At 34.6% G+C, this 22,620-nt stretch overlaps 4 protein-coding genes and 1 non-coding gene across 6 annotated transcripts; 2 read left to right on the top strand and 3 right to left on the bottom strand.

Annotated features, from left to right (window-relative positions):
- Positions 1 to 48: 48 nt before the first annotated feature.
- Positions 49 to 3,267, bottom strand: LOC110824202 (small ribosomal subunit protein eS4). The gene is made up of 6 exons (XM_022054775.2): positions 3,134 to 3,267; positions 2,483 to 2,531; positions 1,377 to 1,454; positions 1,095 to 1,275; positions 711 to 808; positions 49 to 602 (listed from the first exon to the last, which is right to left on the bottom strand). Exons 2-6 carry the CDS (start codon positions 2,483 to 2,485, stop codon positions 174 to 176), a joined length of 789 nt encoding a protein of 262 aa, XP_021910467.1. The 5' UTR covers positions 2,486 to 2,531; positions 3,134 to 3,267; the 3' UTR covers positions 49 to 173.
- A 975-nt stretch (positions 3,268 to 4,242) lies between these two features.
- Positions 4,243 to 5,576, top strand: LOC110823916 (Disease resistance-responsive (dirigent-like protein) family protein). The gene has a single exon (XM_022054414.2). The coding sequence runs from the start codon at positions 4,243 to 4,245 to the stop codon at positions 5,395 to 5,397; it is 1,155 nt and encodes a 384-aa protein (XP_021910106.1). The 3' UTR covers positions 5,398 to 5,576.
- Positions 5,577 to 6,794: 1,218 nt separating this feature from the next.
- TRNAP-AGG (transfer RNA proline (anticodon AGG)) lies at positions 6,795 to 6,866 on the bottom strand. Its single transcript has one exon. It is a non-coding gene; the product is annotated as a tRNA-Pro (tRNA).
- A 244-nt stretch (positions 6,867 to 7,110) lies between these two features.
- On the bottom strand, positions 7,111 to 12,441 carry LOC110824186 (uncharacterized). 2 transcript variants are annotated; one of them, XM_022054755.2, is made up of 4 exons: positions 12,132 to 12,441; positions 9,043 to 10,975; positions 8,098 to 8,278; positions 7,111 to 8,015 (listed from the first exon to the last, which is right to left on the bottom strand). In XM_022054755.2, the coding sequence occupies exons 2-4, from the start codon at positions 10,909 to 10,911 to the stop codon at positions 7,378 to 7,380; spliced, it is 2,688 nt and encodes an 895-aa protein (XP_021910447.1). In that variant the 5' UTR covers positions 10,912 to 10,975; positions 12,132 to 12,441; the 3' UTR covers positions 7,111 to 7,377. The 2 variants fall into 2 exon arrangements, with proteins under 2 accessions (XP_021910447.1, XP_021910446.1); XM_022054754.2 differs by lacking the exon at positions 12,132 to 12,441 and adding an exon at positions 11,139 to 12,125.
- Positions 12,442 to 17,372: 4,931 nt separating this feature from the next.
- Positions 17,373 to 21,432, top strand: LOC110824209 (glutathione S-transferase DHAR2-like). Its single transcript, XM_022054783.2, has 7 exons — positions 17,373 to 17,571; positions 17,660 to 17,750; positions 17,845 to 17,988; positions 18,793 to 18,910; positions 19,047 to 19,187; positions 20,180 to 20,307; positions 21,021 to 21,432. Exons 1-6 carry the CDS (start codon positions 17,514 to 17,516, stop codon positions 20,264 to 20,266), a joined length of 639 nt encoding a protein of 212 aa, XP_021910475.1. The 5' UTR covers positions 17,373 to 17,513; the 3' UTR covers positions 20,267 to 20,307; positions 21,021 to 21,432.
- The last annotated feature ends 1,188 nt before the right edge of the window (positions 21,433 to 22,620 follow it).

Here is a 22,620-nt window from a genome sequence, read left to right as displayed (position 1 = left end):
AATTGCAATGATGAAAGCTAGTCCAAATTGTGCTAGTAATACAAAAAGTGATGTAAAAAGTCATATTATGTGATAAACTAATTCCACCTTGAATCCGAAGAATCCTACTGCATCCATCCAACAGTTACAACTCAGAACATTGAAAGAAAAATAACTCAAAATTTATCACTAGATCATGCAGCCTGTTGAGCAGCAAGCCTCTTCCTAGACTCCTCAATGATTGATAACTTGATGCCCTTGCCCTTGGGAAGGGACACCCATGGTTTTGAGCCTTTACCAATAGTGAACACATTGCCCATACGGGTTGCAAACTCATGACCAACTGCATCTTGAACATGGATGGTCTCAAAGCTACCCTTATGTTTCTCTCTGTTCTTGATGACTCCGACACGCCCTCTGTTCCTTCCCCCAGTCACCATCACAACATTCCCAACATCAAACTTAATGAAGTCAACAATCTTGTTAGTCTCCAGGTCAAGTTTAATGGTATCATTGGCCTTGATAAGAGGGTCTGGGTAGCGAATGGTGCGGCCATCATATGTGTTCAGGTATGGGATACCCTTCTGGCCAAATTGGACAGATCGAACCTTGCAAAGCTTAAACTGCAAAGAATGTAAACTTCCACAAATTAAAACATGCACTTAAAACTCTTTAAGAAGTAATGTTATAGCATAACAATAATCCAATAAATCAGGCAGCAACAAACAAACCTTGGCTTCCTCGTCCCTGACAGTGTGGAGGCAGAAGCGGCCCTTGGTATCATATAAGAGACGGAAGTTCTCATTTGTCTTGGGGATTGACACAACATCTAATACCAGAAAGCATAAGGATCTATTATATGTATTAAGTATTGCAAAATAGCCTAGATAGGAGAGAAAGCAGAGAATAGAGAGAATCACATCTTTGCACCCATGAAAAATACTAGTAACCTGTCTCCATGGTTTAATGAATTCTTTAAGCATAGTTAAGGTTTCAATCATTTGGGATGGGCTTTATGGTTTTGCTAACTATTTCACAAGTAATACATCAAGCTCATTTTGGAATACAACAATTCAAAGTAGAATAAGAATAAGGACAAACTTTTTAGCACCTACCCATGAAACCGGCAGGGTATGTCTTATCAGTCCTAACTTTTCCATCAACAAGCACATGTCGTTGCATCAGGATAGCAATGACTTCACGGTAAGTCAGTGCATATTTGAGCCTGTTCCTCAGGATCAGAATCAAGGGTAAGCATTCTCTGGATTTGTGCGGACCAGATGATGGCTTGGGTGCCTGAAAGGTGTTTTATAAAGGTTTATTGAACCATAAAATAAAACCAAATAACGATACAAACTGAAAAGTTAAAAAAATGCAGCTGAAATTAGCTGACTTACAAATGCACCACCTAGCTTGTCAAGCATCCAATGCTTTGGGGCATTGAGCCTCTTCAAATGTTTCTTCAACCCCCTCGCCTGTAGTAACACCAGAGAAGAAGAGGTGAAACCCCCTAAAATATTGCAAACAAATATGAAAGGAAAAAAAAAATCTTTGCAACAGAAAAAGGAAAGAAAATTTAGACTTAAAAAACATACATATGTACTATTAATGTATTATCCTAAGCCTTAAAACTTGAGTTTTTATATTCATACAATAATCTCATAAAGGTTTACAAGTAACCAGTTCCCAAAACAACATACCGGCTGCATTTGTCACTACAAAAATCATCAAATTCTTAAAAGCACATGATAAAACATCAGTGATATTTAAAATAAAAAAAAAACTCAAAGCACGAAGACATTATACCTTGAAAACCAAAGATTAAATGGGGAAAACAAGAACTAAAATAAGATCAAAGAAGCAAACCAGATTTGACATCCAAAAAACATTTGCATGAGTGTTTAGGACAAGAAAATTACAAACAGATAAAGGAAAAACATCTAGGGAACAGCAAATAATAGTTTAAAACAAAAGTTATTTTAAACTAAAAAAAAGCCATAAAAAAGAAGTGGAAATTATTTGCAATTATACATTTTTCAAGTTTATGACACCCTCAGATAGAATTTATAAATGAACATCATAGTTGAAAAATGCTGAAAATTTATCTTTCACTCTTGTTTCTGTTTCTCTAATTTGAGTGAGTCAAGAAAAGTTCATAAAATGTTTTGAAGTTACAATTTATTTCAATCACCCACATTCTCTAGCAAGTGAGCACAAGCTTAATTCATTTGTAAACAAAATGGATTTTAATAGTTTATTTTTTCACATTGAAGTCTTAAAGTTCTAATAACAAATACTATATACCTCATCAAATCTCATAAAAAAACAAGCTTCTAAACAATCATGTGTCCCGCACCAACAACCCATTAAACATTACTTTAACCAAAACACAGATGAAATTAATGAGTGGTATTCACTATGATACAAAAAAAGTAAGAACCAAATACAACCAGCAGATCTACATAACAGTTACATGACAGGCTTATAAGACATGAACACTAACCATTTTGCTGGTGCTGGCTCGACCTCAAAGAGTCTTCTCGCCGAACGTCCTTCAAAGGTAAAATTAACAAAATAAATTAAACATACAAAACTGGGCAACCAAAAGCATGAGATATGATTATTTGAGTTTCAAGAAATAAATATCTCTTAATAGCAATTATTTATCAACTTATACATGTTAATATGGTGAAAAATATTTAGATAATCAACTCCCCCTCATCCATCCAGTCCTTTTCATTAGAAAGTTTTACCATCAGAAGGAAATTCCAGCACAGATTATAACTGATTTCAGAATGTACCGCCAAAGACGCAGAAAGAAGAAAAATCAAAAGCGAGACAAAAATGGGAGAGATAAAAAAACTACAACTGAGTAATCGAAATTATATACAAGCACATAGAAAAAAAAATACAAGCATATGTAGGAAAAAATAATAGAAAAGCACAAAAGTATATACATTGATGCGTATGATCAAACAAGGGTATCGCGAAGAATGAACGGACAAAAGAACATCAGAAAAAGAAGAGAGACGGAAAAGAAAGATTAAGCGAACCGATCCACGACGAAGAAGCCGGTTCCAGTTTTAATTAGCATATCACAGTACAAACAAACACGGGAATCATACTGAAAATACAGAATGGAGTGAAGCATTACCCCGATGCAGGAGGCTGAAACTCCCAGCTGCTACGGTCTCTGAGATGCGCGACTACGAGGACGAAAACAAAACGGGGTTTATATAGTGCGATTCTGAGAAAACCTAAAACACCTTTTAGAAGATGGGCCATGAGAAAAAGGAATGGGCTGGAGTATTGGGCTTGGGCAAAAATAACACTTTATTTTCCTCCCTATTTTTCTTAATTTTTTTATTAAATAAAGACCAGAAAATTAAAATCTAATCATCAATATATATCTTATAAAAATTAATGAGATGTATTATTTGAAATAGAATTTTTAAAAAAAATATTGTAAAATCCATTTGCAAATACGTACGTAGTTTAATTAAAAGATTATGCAAAAATTGTACCATAATGAAATTATTTTTTATTAATTTTGATTATTTAAAAATAAATTCTTAACTATTTTAAATACTTTCAAAAGTTAATCTACATCACGTAGTTGGATTCCCAGCTTATAATAATTCATTAAAATTTAATTAACATGATGAGATTAGTATATTACTTTTTGAACACAAATAACCTTGTTGACAAAATGCTAAATACCACCATATTTCAACTCAAAATTAGTAAATATGTCGGAGACTATAAAAATCATTTAGTTTTTTACAGTAAAACTTTCGGAAAGAAAAAATTATCCAACAAATATAAGAAAAATGAAAAGCACAAACTTGTTTATTGTAGCTTTCTCATGTTCATCATACCTGAACCTTTACAAAAGACCCAAGTATACCACAAAATTTTTGATAAGATATCTATATATATATATATATATATATATATATATATACCTATTTGTTATATAGCTGATTCTTTACAGTAAAAACTAGCTAAGTAAAACATAAAACATGATCATACCATTTTCTTACTTAATCAACAACATATACAAGGGTTTAGATCCTGCCAACTAACACCAAACCCAACAAAATCAATATGGTATCAAGCCAACAACTCCATTTCATCAACTCCATTCGTATCAAAAGCTTCTTCCAGCTATATATATGTGTGTGCCCATAAGATCGCTATGTTCTCCATCAGAAAACATCAAGTCTCCTCACTTGTGCGCCAACAAAAATTTGACAAACCCTAATGGCTAAAGCTCTTGCATTTAGCACCTCCGCCTTCTGTTTCCTCTTCATATCCCTTCTCTTTGGGTGTGCCTATTCGGCAAGATTTCTTGATGAAATAGAACATCAACCACAAGTCATAGCTGATACACCTGACGAAGAATCCAATCTGGCAACACCACCTGTTACTACCATCAGTACATTTCCAAGTGGCCAAATACCTACTACAACTGTGCCAACCGATGAAACACAACCACCAGTTGATGATGTGGCATCACCTATTGATGATGTGACACCACCAATCGCCGACGTGGCACCACCAATTGATGATGTTGCAACGCCTATAAGCAATGGATCACCGCTAACAAATCCTACTAATGTTGCTACTACCACTACTACTACCACCAATATGCTGCCAAGTACATCACCTACGATGACAAATTCAGGTACGGAGGCAGGTCCTGTTGGACCACCACGAGACTCGACATTGTCATTCTTCATGCATGACATCTTAGGTGCGTCCAACCCATCGGCTAGGGTGGTCACTGGGATCATAGCAAACACTGAGATCAATGGCATACCTTTCTCCAAGACCAACAACAATTTTTTCCCCATCAGTGGAGGATCCCCACTTCTCAACCTCAACAACATCAACAACCTCATAAACCCAAACACTGCACCGTTACTCACGGGCTTAAATGGCGGAAAACCCAACACTATAGTACAAAATGCTGGCAATAACAACATCTTCAATAGTAACAACCAACCTTTTGTCACTGGTGGGCAACTCCCACCAGGACCCACCCTTCAACGGCTTATGTTTGGATCAATCACCGTGTTCGATGACGAGTTGACAGAAGGACATGAACTAGGATCAGCTATAATAGGTAGAGCACAGGGGTTTTACTTGGCCAGCTCCATAGATGGTACTAGCCAAACCATTGCATTGACAGTATTGTTACATAGTGATCATGATCACCATGATGTTGAAGACACTATTAGCTTCTTTGGAGTTCATCGGACAGCATCACATGAATCACAAATTGCAGTCGTCGGTGGGACCGGAAAGTATGAGAACGCTAATGGGTATGCAACAGTTGAGACACTTCACGAAGAAGACCAGCATACATCAGACGGTGTGGATACCATCCTGCATTTCAATATTTATCTCTCTTAATTGATTGGCAACTGATTACTTTAGTCTATAGTTGTCTTTGTGTGTGTTTGAGATTGTATGAAAGCATGTATTCAAATAACCAATGTATGCTATATAAGAGCAGGAAAATCATCTAGCATCCGAATGAGAATTTATTGTGGGTTGTTGGATCAAATCAAATCTCAATGTTAATTTTTTAACAGTGCCAGTCATTTTTTGGTTGGAAAAGACGATATAAATCGATATGTTTTGGTCAAAAGATGAATTGACAAAGTAATCCTGATTAAAAACAGAAATAGAATCAATTGGAGGATGAAAGAAAACAACTACCTTAAAAGGAATGGGCCAGAAAATTTAATTCAGAATTACAAATCACCTTAAAATTATTGTAATAATATTTTACAACTTGTCAAGAAAATAAAAACTTAATGAAAATTCATGTCTCCTTAGTTAAGTTTTAAAATATATGATCAGAATGTAATTTATTGTGTTTGAGTTACTAACACCTTCTCCATGAATATTATCACCTCCTTAAATTTCTTGATAATGAAAATTTAATCCTTAACTTTTAAAACTAGGAAAAAAATCACACCATCAAAAGGATTAATGTGAGATCTCGATAACTTAAAACAACAAATTATGTTCTAATTATAAATATTACGAGAAAAAAAAATTAGAAGTTTTTCTATATTAGAATTAGAACTCTCTCAAAGAACATATATGTTAGACTAATATAAAAATTGGAACTCTCCAAATATATAAAAATTAAAATTAGTAGTTAACTACGAATTCAAAAAGTATTGAACCACATCCAACTGAGGAAAATTGAGGGAGAATTCACAAACAGAAAGTGAGACAAAATTCTGGGTCATTTTTACAGCAATCTCTTAAAGGAAGTATTTGAGAAATTTTCTTGGAGGTCTCGCTGCAAATATGTATTATATATATGTACATATATAGCGAGTACTAATTGAATGAGAATTGAACCAAATGCAACCTAAAGATATTTAAGGAATTCATCGAGAGAAATGAGACACAAGATTATAAAGTAACTGGGAAAATTTCTTGGAGGTCTTTCTGCATATATTATCTTAATAAATATATGTGAATTGACATCTCTACAAAATTTAGTTGATTAAATCAAGAATATAGAACATAACAATGTCGATTTAAAGAAATCAAGTTACAAGTTTTACCCACGAGTAATTTGGCTGTCCGAACCTCGCCGACCCGTCGAAGGGAAATGCAGGTTGCCTTGCACGGCTACTAAGCGAAGAAGATTTGAATTTGAATATGAAAATGAAAGGAGGCGGGAGGAGCGTGTGAGAGAGAAACCAGTGAAGGTAGTCGGCTCCCCGCTAAGGACGATTAGGGTAAAAGGAAAACTAGGGTTTAAAAATATATGTTGTGAAAACAAAGGGGCATTCCGAGAATTGAACTCGGGACCTCTCGCACCCTAAGCGAGAATCATACCACTAGACCAAATGCCCAGGTGACAAACTTCCTCAAATGAAATATATTCAGTAATCAAAACGCTCCAATTTTTTATTCATCCTGTCTAAACTTTCAGTAACTTCAATTTATGATATAATTGTTATTTGTGTTTGATTCATATTTATCACTTAATTATACATATAAAAGATATTAACTAGAGTAAATGGTAAAGTCCAACAAAGAAGACTTCAAGCATCAGAAAACCGGCATGGAGCTACTGGCTATCGCAATGTTCAAATGTTTCACACCAACACGTAGATTGTAGTATTTCACATACCAACAAATCGAAACAAAACTTGATGAATGTTTATATCTCGCTAAATCGAAAACCTCACTCGACCAAACTAGACCAAAACTTTTCCTATGTACAACTCTCTCTCATGTATCCTTATAGTATTCTAACAAAGAAGCAGACAACAAAAACACTACTTCCTCTCTCTTTTATACTTCGATGATAAAAAATTTATCTGCCAAAGAATCAGAAGAAAAACAAAAGACAACTATCACTCAAAAACTCTCACTGCTAACAACCTCAGCTGTTAGCTCATCAATCAAAGAATTCTCTATTTCCCTACCAATTATCTCAATCTCATCTCCCAGTTCTAACCAACTGTTGCCCCTTCCCTCTAGTGCATTCATGGATGTGTTTGCTTTTGCTTGTTTTTCTGAATTCGCAAGCAACATTCCAAGCTCGTCAATTACCTTCAGACCTCGCTTGAGCCTTCTTGATACAGGCTTCGTCCACGTAGACATGCCCATGCATGGCCGTAGAAGCTCTAGCAGTCCTAAATTTATCCGGTCGAACAAAAGCCTCCTTTCTGACCTCTTCCATGATGTTTGCTCACCATACTTCTTCTCTAGGTTCTCAAAGACTCTAGGATTTATAGGGCATTCCAAGGAGTGCCACTTATGAAATCCCTGGTTCCCATCATTGAAACCTGCCTCAGTTAGGACCTCGATTATATATGAGAAATCCCTGCTTTCAACTTCAGACAATTTAATTACACATTTGTGTTCTTTGCATTCTGAGTCCCATGTTGATGTTTCCCCAATATCTTCATCATCACTAGACACAATCATACCGGATCCTTCTGAGAATGTCTCTGAGGATTCTGATTTCAGAATTTCAAGTCGCCATTTTACACCTATAATACACAATAAGAATTACAACTACAGAAATTCAGCAAATATAACGAACATCACAAGCAATCCTCTTAGGAAGCTTACCATCCAAATTGACACCCTGGAAGCATTCAGAGCCTACTGAGATCTCATCTTCAAAAGGTGGTACAAGTACTGAAACTGGACTGGGCTGGTAGGCCTCTTCCAACTTCGAGGAGGACTCAGAATCTGTGCTAGAGAAATTTGAGGAAACAGAACCTTCATCAGAGATTCTGCTCAACAAATCCTGCAAAGCAGTGACAACATTTGAAGTGAGAAAACATATAATTAAAATTTTTGTATCTCCAGTAACTGACTGCCTAAGTAGCTGGGATTTCCTCGGTTAATATGCTGTCTCTCGAATTTAAGTGCATGAGATAATAAGTATCTGATATGAATCATCTTAGGCTCCAGCATAACCTTGTTATACATAACAGTCACATATGCAACCAGAGTTGACATTGGATGAGCCAAGCTCCTATTTGTTCTTTCCCTCAACAACTCTCCCCACCTTTGTTAACCAACTAGAAAGCAAAATAAGAAACCCCAAGCACATATTTGCCTCCAATACATTCCCTTCAAAGATCTAGATTAAAAGTTTTTGCAAATATAAAAAATTTTCCACCAGCAGTTTACATCACCAACAAATACTAAATGAAATATAATGGAAGTAGACTGCATTCTAAAAGAAGATGCTAGTGTTGTTTAAGTGCCTTAAAATCTTTACAATGCTACCTTACCCATGATACAATTAGAAAATTGTCTAATTTATGATGATAGAAACTTTAATGAATCATGGAGTATAAAATAGTAATGCACATGGAACATATACCATATCATTTGACACAAACCAGTGAAATATGTGGACTTTAATGTCAAACATATTAGGACCTATCGAAGTGGGCTAAATTTAATGGATACATGCTATGGGAGATTCAAAATGATATGAGCAAGTATGGTACTAAATGGTCATTAGTAGATATTTGAAGATTTCCATAAGAAACATCAAACCTGTTGATCTGAAGCTTCTGGGGAATGATAAGAAGATGCATCATCTTCCACCAATGGAGTGATATCCATAGATGCCAACTGTTGCTCCTTATGATTTCCAAAGTATCTGCCCATGACCTCAGATTCTGTGACAGCCACCATATTCGTAGTCATTTTGACTGGGGTAACACTTCTTGTTGATGTATTTTCTGAACCACAGCAAATAACACTATCACTTGATGATATAGAAAGCACAGAATTTTGTCCTGATGAATGCTTCCCTTTAGATTCGTTCTTTAGCTCGTTTTGGAACACATGATTACCTCTAACTGATTGAACATTTTCTGAATGCAACCCAGGAACATACTGAAACTTCCTGAAACTGAACTTTCTTAACTTGGGCTGTGCCTGAATGACAGATTCTTGAGTCTTTACTGTTCTCTGATTGATACCAGCTTTTGGACTCATAATGCCAGTAGAATAGGTTGAGGGAGATCCCACTGTTAAATTTCGGAAGCAAACATCCTTGCGGCCATCCCTACTGCTAATGCATAAAGAAGTACCAGAGTTCATAGATCTATCTTCAGTATAAAAATTATTGCTCTTCCCACCAAGCTTGAAATGGGAACTTCCAAGCCTCATGCCATTATCAGGCAAGGCAAGCATTTCACCTAGTGTTCTAGTTTTTAACTTACTTCCAGTAGCTAATCCAACTTCTTGACACCCTTGAGTTGTCTTCCATCTTTCTGAGATATTTTTCTTGGCTTCCTTGTCGAGACATAATCCATCTGAATTGCAAAAAGAGGCTTGATATCCATTCTTCATGTGAGACAAATAAGGAAAAGAGACAATCAAGGATTTTGACTCTTTTATTGTGTTTCTTTCACTTGGTGTGTTTTTGAAATTGTTGCTTGTCCCATGCTCTGTCGATCTAGGAAAATGCTTTGTGGTTTCACTTGACAAACTATCCATTTGTTTGATAAATTTGATTTCATCAGCCAATTTCTTCGTCAAATAAGAATCTGGGTTTTGTTTTTCAGCATAGAGCTCTTTGTTTTTCCAATCACCTGAACAAGAATCTGGATAGGTATGAAGTAAAGAAGACCCTCTAGGAACACACTCTGACCGCTCAGCAGTTGGCTTCAGAACAACAATCCTTGAACGGCGAGAGAATGATCCAATCTTTGACTCATCTTGGTATCTTGGCACGCTATTAATGATATCAGGACTATCCTCTCCTTGAGAACCTTTTATAGGAGCATGCTCTGGTTTCTGATGCATTTTAAGATTTCCTGAATCAATTCTCCACCCAGTTTTGACGCAAATGTCACTCTTTCCACATTGAGAAGAAGCTGACGAGTTTAATGGTATATACCTTGATTGCATGTTAAGAGAGACGCCTTGTAGATCGCAAAGATGCTTAGAAATCAAAGAACTTGGCTTCTGAAGATAACTTTGAAAATGGTCCTTTCTCAAATCCGCTTCAGATAGATCGTGAGCTTTCTTTAAAGTCTCAACATCCATGTCCACTGACATTGAATCCACATCCATAACCTTCTGGCTCTCAAATGCCATCTTTGGCTCTGGTGAGCTTGGTTTTGCTTTCATTTTTTCAACTGATACTTTGTAATGCTTCTTCCTCTTTAGTGTTTCTTGTACTGCATATACATGCTCAAAATCTTCTTGATCTTCGACACTCGAACTAAATGATCGTTGTTTATGAGATGAACGCTTCTCCCAGACACCTATAGATGCAACTCTGTGCAAGTAATTCTCGGAGAGCACTCTCTTCTGTTTCTTGACAGGCTGCTGAGGGGTTAATTCATCAAGGCCCATCAATCTTGCAATGACACTAGGCGTGCTTTGCCTAGATTCCAATTTCGTAGACATTTCTCCCACTAGTTTAAATGGACACTCCCTAAGGTCATGAATTCTAGAAAATGCAAGACAACACCTGCACCAAACACAGAAAAATTCTAGGTGAAAATAGTAATTAAACATATACCCCACAAAATGCCTTCCCATTTCATTTTACTTGACTTTTTTGGGCTAACTACTAAATATGTAAACAAGACATAATAACACCCTCAAGAGCAAACCAATGATAGCCCACTTACTCTATTTTTCCTTAATCCTAATGCTGCAGCAGCAACTGGAATCAGACACAAAGCTTAGAAGCACTTATATTTTTCCACAGTCCCCTGCTTCCCCGAAATGATTTTATGATATTTCAGCGAAGACGGATATATATCAAATTAGTGAAAAATAACCTTAAAAAACTAACAAGAAAAAAGGAAATAACTCAAAGAGCTTTTGAATGAAAGCATATAAATATGAATCCTAAGCCTGACCATAATCTCAAAAAGTAATGCACATAAAGGAATAATTCTTTTACGGAAGACGTTCTTCAGAGGTGAAAGCATCATCCCGTATGTCCTATATCTATGAATCAATGTTTTTCTTGAATATAATAAGGAAAGGGATAAAGACAAAACAACCACTTAGGAAACAAAGATGAAACATGAATAAAATCTGTGACCGGAGAAGAAAGAAAAACAAAAAAGAGAATAGAAGAAGAAGAAAAAGAGAAAGGAACTTGTGAAAGGCATTGAATGGCTAATGAATGATGATGATTGGTATCCTATAAAAGCCAAAATCAGATATTTTTAGAAAAACCCTAATGTCAAGAACACAGTATGGTCACAACGAGCAATCAACATGGATAAAACAAAATAAATAAAAATAAAACAGCAACTTTTGGCAAGAAATGATTAGAACAGCATGAGAACAAAGTGTAAAGTGCAAAGCAAAATGGATGATAAACCAAACAAGTATTGACCATAACTTTTCAATTTTATTTCAAAACAAAAACAAGACAATATCATTCTGGTAGCCACTACAGTTTTTTTTTTTAAAGAAAAAACCACCATTAAATTAACTCCACCTTAATAAACAAAATCCCACTTTGAGAATATCACAAGCAAGAATAAAAAACCCACCCATGAAAAAAATACCAAACAATCAGAAAATAAATATTAAACAACCCAATAAGGGAAAAGGAAAGAAAAGAAAACCCATATCCTGAATCAATAAAAGAAATAAAATCTGACCTTCATTAATAGATCTGCAACTGGGGTTTCTTTATATGCTCATGATTTGATTTTTCCATATACACTCCATGAAATCTGTATTAAATTCTCAATCTGGAGGAAAATGATTCAGATGATTCTCTCTGTTTTGCTTATAATTCAAGTAAGAAGAGACAAGAGCCCACAAATTGAAAAGGACAAGTCCAGTCAGCCGTATAATTAATGAAAATGGTCAAAAGGGTAAGGCAATACTTCAAATTTAGCAAATTTTAACACGCAAAAAAGTTGGTCGGTTATATAAAAAAGAAAAAAAACTGAAATTTTTCCGAAAACAAAGTAAAAATCAGAGTGTCGTAAAGATAAAAATGAGAAATTGATAAGGAGGACGAGTACCCAGATAATAGAAAAGGCAGAGTTGGATTCTTTTTTTCTTTTAATAAAGGTGTCCTTTTATGGTAACAAAGGTGTCGTTTCATGTATCTACGCGCGAACATGGATTGTCGTTTTCGCGTATTTCGCGCCAAAAAATATACACTGGTGTCGTTTCGGTAGTTGTGGAAATTGATATCGCCAGTTACGATTTTGCTTGGTGCAGGAACGAACCGTCTGTTTTTTAACAGTTTGATCTCTGAGTGGTGGTGGGCGGATAGTAAAATGATCGGTTGGGCAAATAATTTTTTTTTTCTTTTAAATATAATTAATAATTTATTTTTAATTTAGTAAGTTACTAATTTACAATTGCATTTGCATGGGATTGTGATTTGACCAGATTTGGTTTGGGTATCTTAATCTCTTTTGGATCCAACTAGGGCTTCTATCCATTTAAAACAAAATTAGGGTTACTGTCTTGGGACCCACGGCTATAATTTTTTTATACAAAAAATAAATAATTCAATTCTAAAAATTGGACCAAAAATTATATGATATATTATTTTTAAATTGTCTACCTAATATCAATTGTTACATTTAAATACGGAAATGAATTTGTTATATAATAACTATAATTACTAACAAGTCAAGTTTACCCATGTTATTAATAACATAATTTAAAAATAATAATGACGACTAGTAATTGACAAAATATAGTGTGAATATTTTTTAAAAAAATTATATTTTGATGTGACGTGTGCTAATATAATGCAACATTGATTATAATATTATCTTTGTGAAAACATAATTATTAATTTTCCATGTAACTCATTAATTGCATTTGCCCTTTGACCCACAAAACTAGTAGGGTATAATTGAGACCACCATGCCTTATTATGGTCCATTAAAAGAACCATTTTTTATTCTTTTTATTATTTGTTTAATGGTTTATTTGAAATGAACAATGTATTTTTTTTTATAAATTTAAATTTGAAATAAATAAAAAAATATTATTTATTGTTAAATATGTAACGGCTCCGGAAATTTAAATGAAATGTATGTATTAAAATCTCAAATGCCGAATCGTAATAAAAATTTTGATTAACATCCCTTACACAATAACCAAAACGTACTCAAAACATAAAGGAACAAACTAACTAAAAAAGATACTCGAAATAAGAACTATAAATATAACTATCAAGTATTTAAATGTCCCCTTCGCCGTCTTCCTGCGGAACGGACTCGAGAACGTCTTCCTGATCTAAAATTGTTAAATAAGGGATGAGTTATACCAGTCCAGTAAGAACATCACACTATCTCACCGCTACAGAAGTAAATGTGGGTAGAAAACAGAAATGACAAATGGAGTATAATTTATAACAAACTCGTTTATTAACATAAAAACATTTACTGTCCACTTACCTCTATGAGATCCATGAAAACAACATATGAAAGCAATAACATTATAATCATCATGAAATCATATAGACTTTATAACATAATACTTACCACGCCTTTGCATTTCAATCATTAAACCACATGTTTACATATTTTACCAATCTACTAGTATACATGGGGATCCATAGGGGTCCCCGCTACACGTGAACCATTAACATTTACAACCTGATTCCAGGGCCGTCCTCATACCCCGTCCGGTATGGGTGCCAAAACCATAAGGTCTCCATACCCCATCTGGTATGAGAGATCAAGTTTCCGGTAGGGTTTCATACGGACCCGGTCCGTCCACCATCTCTCAGGATATCTAGTCAGACTATCTACATTATCCATTTTGCCTTTTTTCTTGATCTCAATCATCCAATCATACACAAGATGTAAACCAGTAATTAACACCGAACAAAACAACACAGTATCGGGTTCACCATAATATAAACCATAATAAAATAAATCATGATTTATGCATACGAGACCATAACATAATTACATCAAACATCATACTGCATTTTATACTGAAAATTAGATCAAACAACAACTAACCAACAATGTATCAAACTCGGGCTCCATTGGCAACCTTAATCAATTATACATCTATAAAGTCACAAAGTACAGTTTAATTATTTATTTAGCTTTAATACCGTGATAGGAAACAGGGTGATGGGTCCTTACTTGTTTTGGGGTATGAATTCGACTTTACAGTGCGTCTACAGGCTGTCCCTAATTTCCCTGAATTTTTTTCGGAAAACTGAAACGCACTATCGATACCTGCACGTGTCCCAAAAAATTCCAAATCAAACTTAGGGCCCCTTTCGGCCAATATCAGAATTCCGGCACGGCGACGGCGCCGCCGCAAGCGGCGGCGATCCGCCTCGGTTGGCCATTTTCTGCCAAATTCGGCCACACTTGCATCGGTCCCTGCGATAAAACAACCCTAAGGCCATGGGAAGGCCAAAAAATACCGAAAAACCGAGACTTATCGGCGGCGGTGCTCTCGGGTGCGGTGGCTCTTTCGGCATGAGTCGCATTTTGATGTTTGGCTCCGATCAACCTGTAGAGAAAATAACGGTGATCACAGTTGTATAAAATTTGCATCGAACGGAGGCCGGGAAGGGCCTCATTGGAGGCAAAAATAGAGGGGGGTCGCGGCGGCAGCGCTGGACTTCGGCTGGGTTTTTCAGCCATTTAGCTGGTGGTTTGGCTTCGGTTTGGCCATAGGCAGACTCAGTATCGAAAAACGAGCCAAGGAGAGAAAATTTACCTCGATTGGTGGTCGGAAACTTCTCCGGTGCAGCGGCAGGTGGCGGCAGCCGGCTCCTCCAGCATCTGGTTCTTCTTCTTCGGCGAAGCACTGGCGGCTATGGTTTTGTGGTCAGGTGTGGGTAGGGTTATTTATACTCTTTGCCTTTTAATCTCAACCGTCCATCAAGATTAAACCTGAACCGTCCGATCGCGATCTAATTAGGATTAAATCTGGGCCGTCCGGGCGCACGTTTGATCTGGGCCGTTTGTGCGCACGTTTAATCTGGGCCGTCCGTGCGCGCGGGAACGGATCTGGGCCGTCCGATTGCGTGCACGCGAATCGCTCACGTGGCCCGTCCTGTGTCAGCGTTTCCTTGCCACGCAGCGTGTCCTGGTTGGCCGGGGCTGCTGACCGGGCCGCTGACGTGGCTGCTGACGTGAGTGCTGACGTGACACAACTTTTCTAAATTGCGTTTGACCCCCGGGTTTCGATTTTGTTTTCAAAAACACCTCCAGAATCTAAATTTTCACTCATTTTTTTCAAAATCAATTTCAATTAAATTCAAATAATATTTTTACCCAATTTTATCATTATTATTATTTTTATTTTCATTAAATTAAATCTAAAAAAATTCAAATACAAAAAAAAAGAAAAATAAAAATAATAAGAATAAAATTAAAAATACTTGGGTGTTACAAAATAAATAGATTTCAAATTTTTATCTGCATTATGAATATATTATTTAAATTTTATTTTATATTGCATTTTATATTCTAACTTTATTTTAAACTAAGGTAAATTATATATATGCGATCAATATTAAGATAATTATAAATAGGTACATTATTTTTATTGCTTTTCTATTTTTGATAAACTAAAATTTTTATGTTTTTATTTTATATAACAAAATAATTTATTATTTTATTATTTTTTATCATATTATAATGACATAATTGGTACGTGTGATACGTATTTAATTACTGTTTTAAAAAATATATATTAATAATAGATATTCATTATTATTAATTGATAGAATTTAACTTGAATTTAAATTTAATGGAATCCGAATTAAAAATTCTAAAGCTCATTAGAACATGATAATAAGTTTACTAAATATCAATAAAAATAATTTAAAAAACAAAATTTTGAACCTATGGTAATTGCTTTATTTACTTGATTTAATATATCACGTTTAAATCTAATTTATCTAAAAACAAATTACAAGACTAAAGTAAATAATAATTTATTGTCTTAGTATAATTTCATGCGTTTAATGTCATATAAATTTTTATGTTATAAAATTTAAAATTATTATAATCATCAATCTCGTGCGGTTGTGCATGATAAAATTTGTATAGCTACCGTACAAATTTTAAATGCTTACAATAAAACAAATTAAAAAATAGATTATTATATATATATATATTCATAAGTTGCTTATAATCAAAATTATTAATCTAACAAAGTTTAAAAAATAAAATATAATATAATAATTATGTACTTTTATTCATATACCTTAATACTAACTACTGATTTTACTAATAATATATTAATCTTATGCTTTTAATTTAACTATTAAATGCACCTTAAGTTTAAAAAGATCTATAATATTTTTTCATGATATTTTTTTTTAAAAATATTTTTAAATAGTTGAAATATTTTTTTATACAATCTAATGGTCCAAAATTATTGATGCACATTGTATATGACTCAATCGCATGTAGTATTCTCCCGTAAAAAAAAAAATTAGATCAGATATTTATCTGTTGATGAGTAATATAATTAAAGAAATATATTTATATGAATTTTTTTTTGGTTTAAAAATATAATAAATTTTGTAATATTTAATTAAATTTAATTATTACAATTATATTAATAAATTAAATATTTAATTATAATAAATTATATGTTCTTAATAAAATTTTAAGTTATGATGTTCAAATAAAACAAATTTTAATTAATAAACCATCGTCTTTGTTCAAATTTAGAACATGGCTTAAATAGCGGCTTTGTTCGCCATCACATCCAGGAGCCAATTTCTATCTTAGTTCCCTTTTTTTTTTATAGAGTTTCCATTTTTGATTTAATTACTAAGAAAAGGAGAGAGCAGTAAATTTTATTTTAAATCATGAAATATTGGAAGGGACTTTCCGGTCAATTTTCTTCGGGCATTTATTGATTTATCAACCAAACCAGTAAATTCCAAGCTTAGAACCCACGCATACCCCATCAAGGCCAACCCCTTTCTCATTTCGTTATTTGCTGCCTTCTCTCTTTTATCTCCAAGGTCTCTGTAGAATAAGAATTGAACACATCACTAGCAACAAAAATTTCTCAAAATGGCTGTGGAGGTCTGTGTCAAGGCTGCTACCGCTGCCCCTAATGTTCTTGGAGACTGTAAGTTTATCTTCTTCCATAATTGCATGCATTTGAGTGTTTTGATTGACATTATTCTTGAATTTTATGCCATGATTCGTGTTTTCAGGTCCCTTCTGCCAAAGGGTTCTCCTGACTTTGGAAGAGAAGAAGGTTCCCTACAAGACCCACCTGGTCAATCTCAGTGAGAAGCCTCAATGGTAAGATCAGAAATCTTCAATGGCGAGGTTTGTATTTTTTGAATGGTACAGCTAATGGGTTTTGTTTATTGTTCTATTTGGGGATGGGGATTAGGTTCTTGGAGATTAGCCCAGAAGGGAAAGTGCCTGTGGCGAAGTTTGATGACAAATGGGTGCCTGATTCTGATGTTATTGTTGGAATGATTGAGGAGAAATTTCCTGAGCCTTCCTTAATTTCTCCTCCTGAAGTTGCCTCTGTGTATGATTCTCTCTCTCTCTCTCTCTCTCGACTTGCTGTTTTGTTTATGGTTTTGTTGTCTTTTGATGTATGGCATAATTGTGCGAAGTTCAAAATTTTTGGAATCTTCTGTTTTTGTTGGCTGTTTATGATTTGTTGTTTTTCTTTCATACTTTAATCTGGTAGCTAGCTTTTCAAATATTATGTTTTTTGTTTGTTGGGGTCTGCAATTATCTTCTTTGCATATTTTCTGCCCTGGTAGGATAGGTTGCGCGCGGAAAACTGAAAGGTGATTCGAGAAGCTAAGCTTTTGTTTAATGGTAAAAATGTGAAAACTATGTTTGGAAAATTAGAATGGAAATATAAAGTGAGTTGAAGATAATTTTTTACTCGTTCCCCATTCATGCTATATTTTCATTTTCTTTCTGGAAATCCTATTTTCATTTTCAATGGCTGTCTATGTTTATATGCATAAAAATACATGAATCTAGAAAAACTTAACACTTATTCTACAAGTAACGTGACCTAAAAGTTTCCCCTGGAAATCAAAATGCATTACCACTTCCTTACATCTCACACAAAGTTAATAGCTTGTAAATGCCACGAACAGGACTTTGTTTTGGGCGGTCATCTGTTCATTTTTTTTATTTTTTGGCTAATGAATTGTGTGTCTCCCTTTGCACCTTCTTTAAAAAGTATAAAAGGAGAGAAGAAAATAGTTTTCTTTTTCTATCCAATCATTGGCTTTTCCCTTATTTACTTGCTTGACTCCTGTGATTCGTTATCAACTGAAATTTTGATTCTCCACCTAATTGGGTACTGCAGCGGATCAAAAATATTTTGGGCATTTTTCACATTTCTGAAGAGCAAGGATCCCAGTGATGGCTCGGAGCAGGCTTTAATTAATGAACTAAAGGCACTTGATGAGCATCTTGCTGGACATGTAATTTCACAAAGTCTTAAACATAACCCTTTGTTAACGTATAAGATCATTTTTAACCTTTTTGTTTTCGAGGAACAATGATTTTATCATGTTTGCGATGTTGAAAATATATGATTTTTTTGGAGCCTTGAATCAGGGGCCTTTCATCGCTGGGGAAAAGATCACTGCCGTTGATTTGAGTTTGGCACCAAAATTGTACCACCTCGAGGTTGCTCTTGGCCACTTTAAGAAGTGGACTGTTCCTGAAAGCTTGACTCACTTACGGGGCTACACGAAGGTGTGTGACTGTTGAACTCTGGATCATCTATGCAGTGCATTTTGGTCATAGAGAATTGCTGAGATGTTGATAGCTTTCCCATTTGTTCATAAAATAGGTTAATACTAAAGTGTGTTACTTATGACAATCTTGGTCTGTGACCATGGATTGATAACTGATCCATTTCAGGAGGTTGAGTCAAGCTGTTTAAGTGAAATATTAATATGCACTGTATAACAACTCTATAGGATGTTGTAGTTTAAAATAAGTATGACATCTTATCTGCTGCGCAATCTCTGTCATGTGTCTCTGAGAGAGGGAGAGAAATTTTTGTTGCGTGGAAGCCCTTTTCAAAGAAAGGTCTCATGATTTTTCTTAGTTAAGAACAGTGTAATGCACAGTCATATTGGTAAGATCACACTGAGTCCGAAGTTTCATATATTTGCAATGCTCATATCATGAAATTTATGCCCTATTTAATCTTATGTACTCCCTGAATATGCTATATATGTTCTGCTCTTGCCATTGAAGATGCTTATAAAGTTATCCTTTGAGAACCTGTGTACAAAACCATTCCATTACAGTTCATGGCTGCAAGAATTGGTAATACATTTTTTGTTGTGATGTGAGGTTTTAATTGGCTTTGGCTGAGTTTGTGTTGGGAGGTTCTGGGATCTTTGTATTATTTGGTTCTTATGGTCTGTTGCAGCCAAGAATCCGAGGTACTGAGTCACTTTTCCCTACATAGTTTCCTTCAGAAGTTGCATAAGATGTATGGTTCTTTTTTCGCTTGGGGGCGGGGGAAGGTTGATGACTCATGTTAAAAAAAAGATTTAACTGCATTCCAAGATAGTAGCAAAGTAGGTAAATTCTGTTATAAGCTGCAAATCTCGCCCTTACAGTTGTGTTGGTTTGGTCCGTTGCTATTTATATGTATGTTTGTGGCAGTTGATTTTGCTAATGAATTCAAAGCTTTTGGGATCTGAACATGTTCTTATAATAATGTTCTGCAGTTGGTTTTCTCTCGGGAATCTTTTGTGAAGACTAATGCTGCAAAGGAGTATGTGATTGCTGGATGGGCACCAAAGGTCGAAGCATGAATTACTTTTAGAATTCGATGGCCTTTAAGCTATTGTTATAGGTGAGGCTTATGTTGGATGAATGCTGCTTCTTCTATTTGCCTAATAAGTGTTAGATCTATCATCTATCAGTATTTTTTTCTTTTGAGAAGATATCAGTATTAATAAAATAACTCTGTATTTAATATATGCTACTGATTGGTAAGCAAGTATCTTTATGAAAAGTATTATCAGCTGTCGAAATACTATTATGATTTTCGGTTTGTTCCCTTTTTCCTGAAGGTGTTAGAATGATCCTTAGATGGACAACAATGGATATATATTCTAGCAGACTTTGCGGATAGGATTTGAACATCTGACACCTTGTTGGGAACTGGACCTAGAGCAGCCAAAGAATCTCTTTTGGCTGCATCATTTTTATGTTTCTCAATATAGAAAGGATAGAAGCCATGCAAGTGGGCAATAGAAATTCTATAGATTCAACATGGGTTTCTTTGTTGTAGCTGGAGATATGGCCACTTAGGCACACAGATTGTGTCTGCCGAAGCTTGTGTTCCAGCAAAAAATTTGTTATTTCACTTAACCATAAGAGACTTGATGGTCCCATAAACTGATTCTTTTTCTCCCCTTAAACCCTCACAATGTTTGATATGAGAGAGAATTTCACCCAAGTTTTTATTCATGAAACAATATTTTGGTAGTGGTTTTAGATTGATACGAGAAGTCAAAAACGTAGGGTGGTTTAGTGAGGATATTTTCTTTTTGCTAAGAACAGGATCCGATAGCTATGTTACAAGAGAAGAAAGGTTGCAGACTGATCCAATAACTGACACACAGAATCACGTATCAACAGTTTCCTGTGAAAGTGGTGGTGCCAACTGTGTTCTGGGTTCAAAGAGATGAAAATGAGTGGAAAGATTCAAGTAAACCAATTAGTTAGAAATTAGAGGATTGAAATTCAATGAGTCTAAACAACTACAGATGCTGCCAGCCTATTGTAAAACCATATAATTACTGGTCTGTCCAACTGACTAGCTTATGATCATGTTTGGAACTAAAAATTTTAGTTACCTAATTTATTTGGTCCTATTGCAAGTTACGAGACCCTTCAACATGGGTATGTCTGAGTATGGTATTGTATTTCCGTGAATAATTTAATAAAATTCTAGATACAGTCTATTGAGTAAGATTTTCTTAAATTATTGATGGAAATGTAATATCACATTGGTGGATACCCCTGGTACAAAATATCTTTCAGCGAACTATATCTTATATTACCCTTAATTTACTTTCCATTCATTTTTGTTCCCACTGGAGTTATCAGCATGAAGATTTTACCGTAATTCTTGAGGGCATTTCGCTTTGGATTGCAGAACACAACTATATGAACTAAATGCTGCTTTTATTTTGTTAGCTTTAGGGATATAATGGTTTTCATTATTTAAGTAGGTAGTGATTAACATTATTATGTACGAAAAGTGATACTATCGTTATCAGTGTTGTCTGCATTCTTTGGAATAAATAGTTGATTTTTTGGTACAATGATTGTGGATTTGGCCAATCATACTCTAGAATATATTTGCTAATTGGGTAGCTTTGTAAGATGCACCCAAGAAAAAAACATATGACTCACAAGTCTTGCCTTGAAGCAAATTGTTTTATTCAACAAAAATAGTGTGCTAGTTTGATTTGGCCTTGAAATTACTAGGAAATATTTATTCGAAGTATGTTGGTAATTTGAGTTTTTACCACCAGTACTATCGTATAGTGGTTAAACTTCTAACATTTTATTTGAAGATTATGAATCTTAATATTATTGAACATGTAGAATTACTATTTTGTTAATATTTTATAAATTGAATATCGTTGATAATATTTGATTTGTGGGTTTAAGATTTAGTTCATTACTAAGTCTGCAGTGGTTAAATTGATTTGGTGCTAACTGAGTCATGACGAAATGATCATTTCATGATAGTTAATTTAGAGTACTTACCTCGAGTAATATTTAACCAGATTTTTTCTATTAAAAATGTATATCTTGAGCTTTTTCTTTTGGTTGATAAGTAATTTGAATGTTGTATGATAAGATGTCGATCGTAATTGACAAATGAATGAACCAGCTAGCCTATACCATATGCTGAAACCTAAACCTCCAAACCATTGAAGCTGAAAAAAGCAAAATGGAGCCCAGTAGTCCAAGGTTTCTCTCTGTGATATCAATCAAGTTTCTTTCTTTTTTTTTTTTTTTTTGTTGGGTAAAATCAAATCATTAATAGCTTGTACAATTATTGTTCTTAAATCAATTTACTAAAAAAAGGTTTAGACTTTATTTTCAAGAGATGTAACATCAAAAAAGAATAAAAACAAATGAAGAC

The sequence above is a fragment of the Carica papaya genome, chromosome 2 (genome assembly GCF_054855325.1).
Source record: "Carica papaya isolate Zhongbai chromosome 2, ASM5485532v1, whole genome shotgun sequence".
Lineage (NCBI taxonomy): Eukaryota > Viridiplantae > Streptophyta > Magnoliopsida > Brassicales > Caricaceae > Carica > Carica papaya.
Note: the sequence above shows the minus strand (reverse complement) of the source record. Positions and strands in the feature narration are given on the sequence as shown.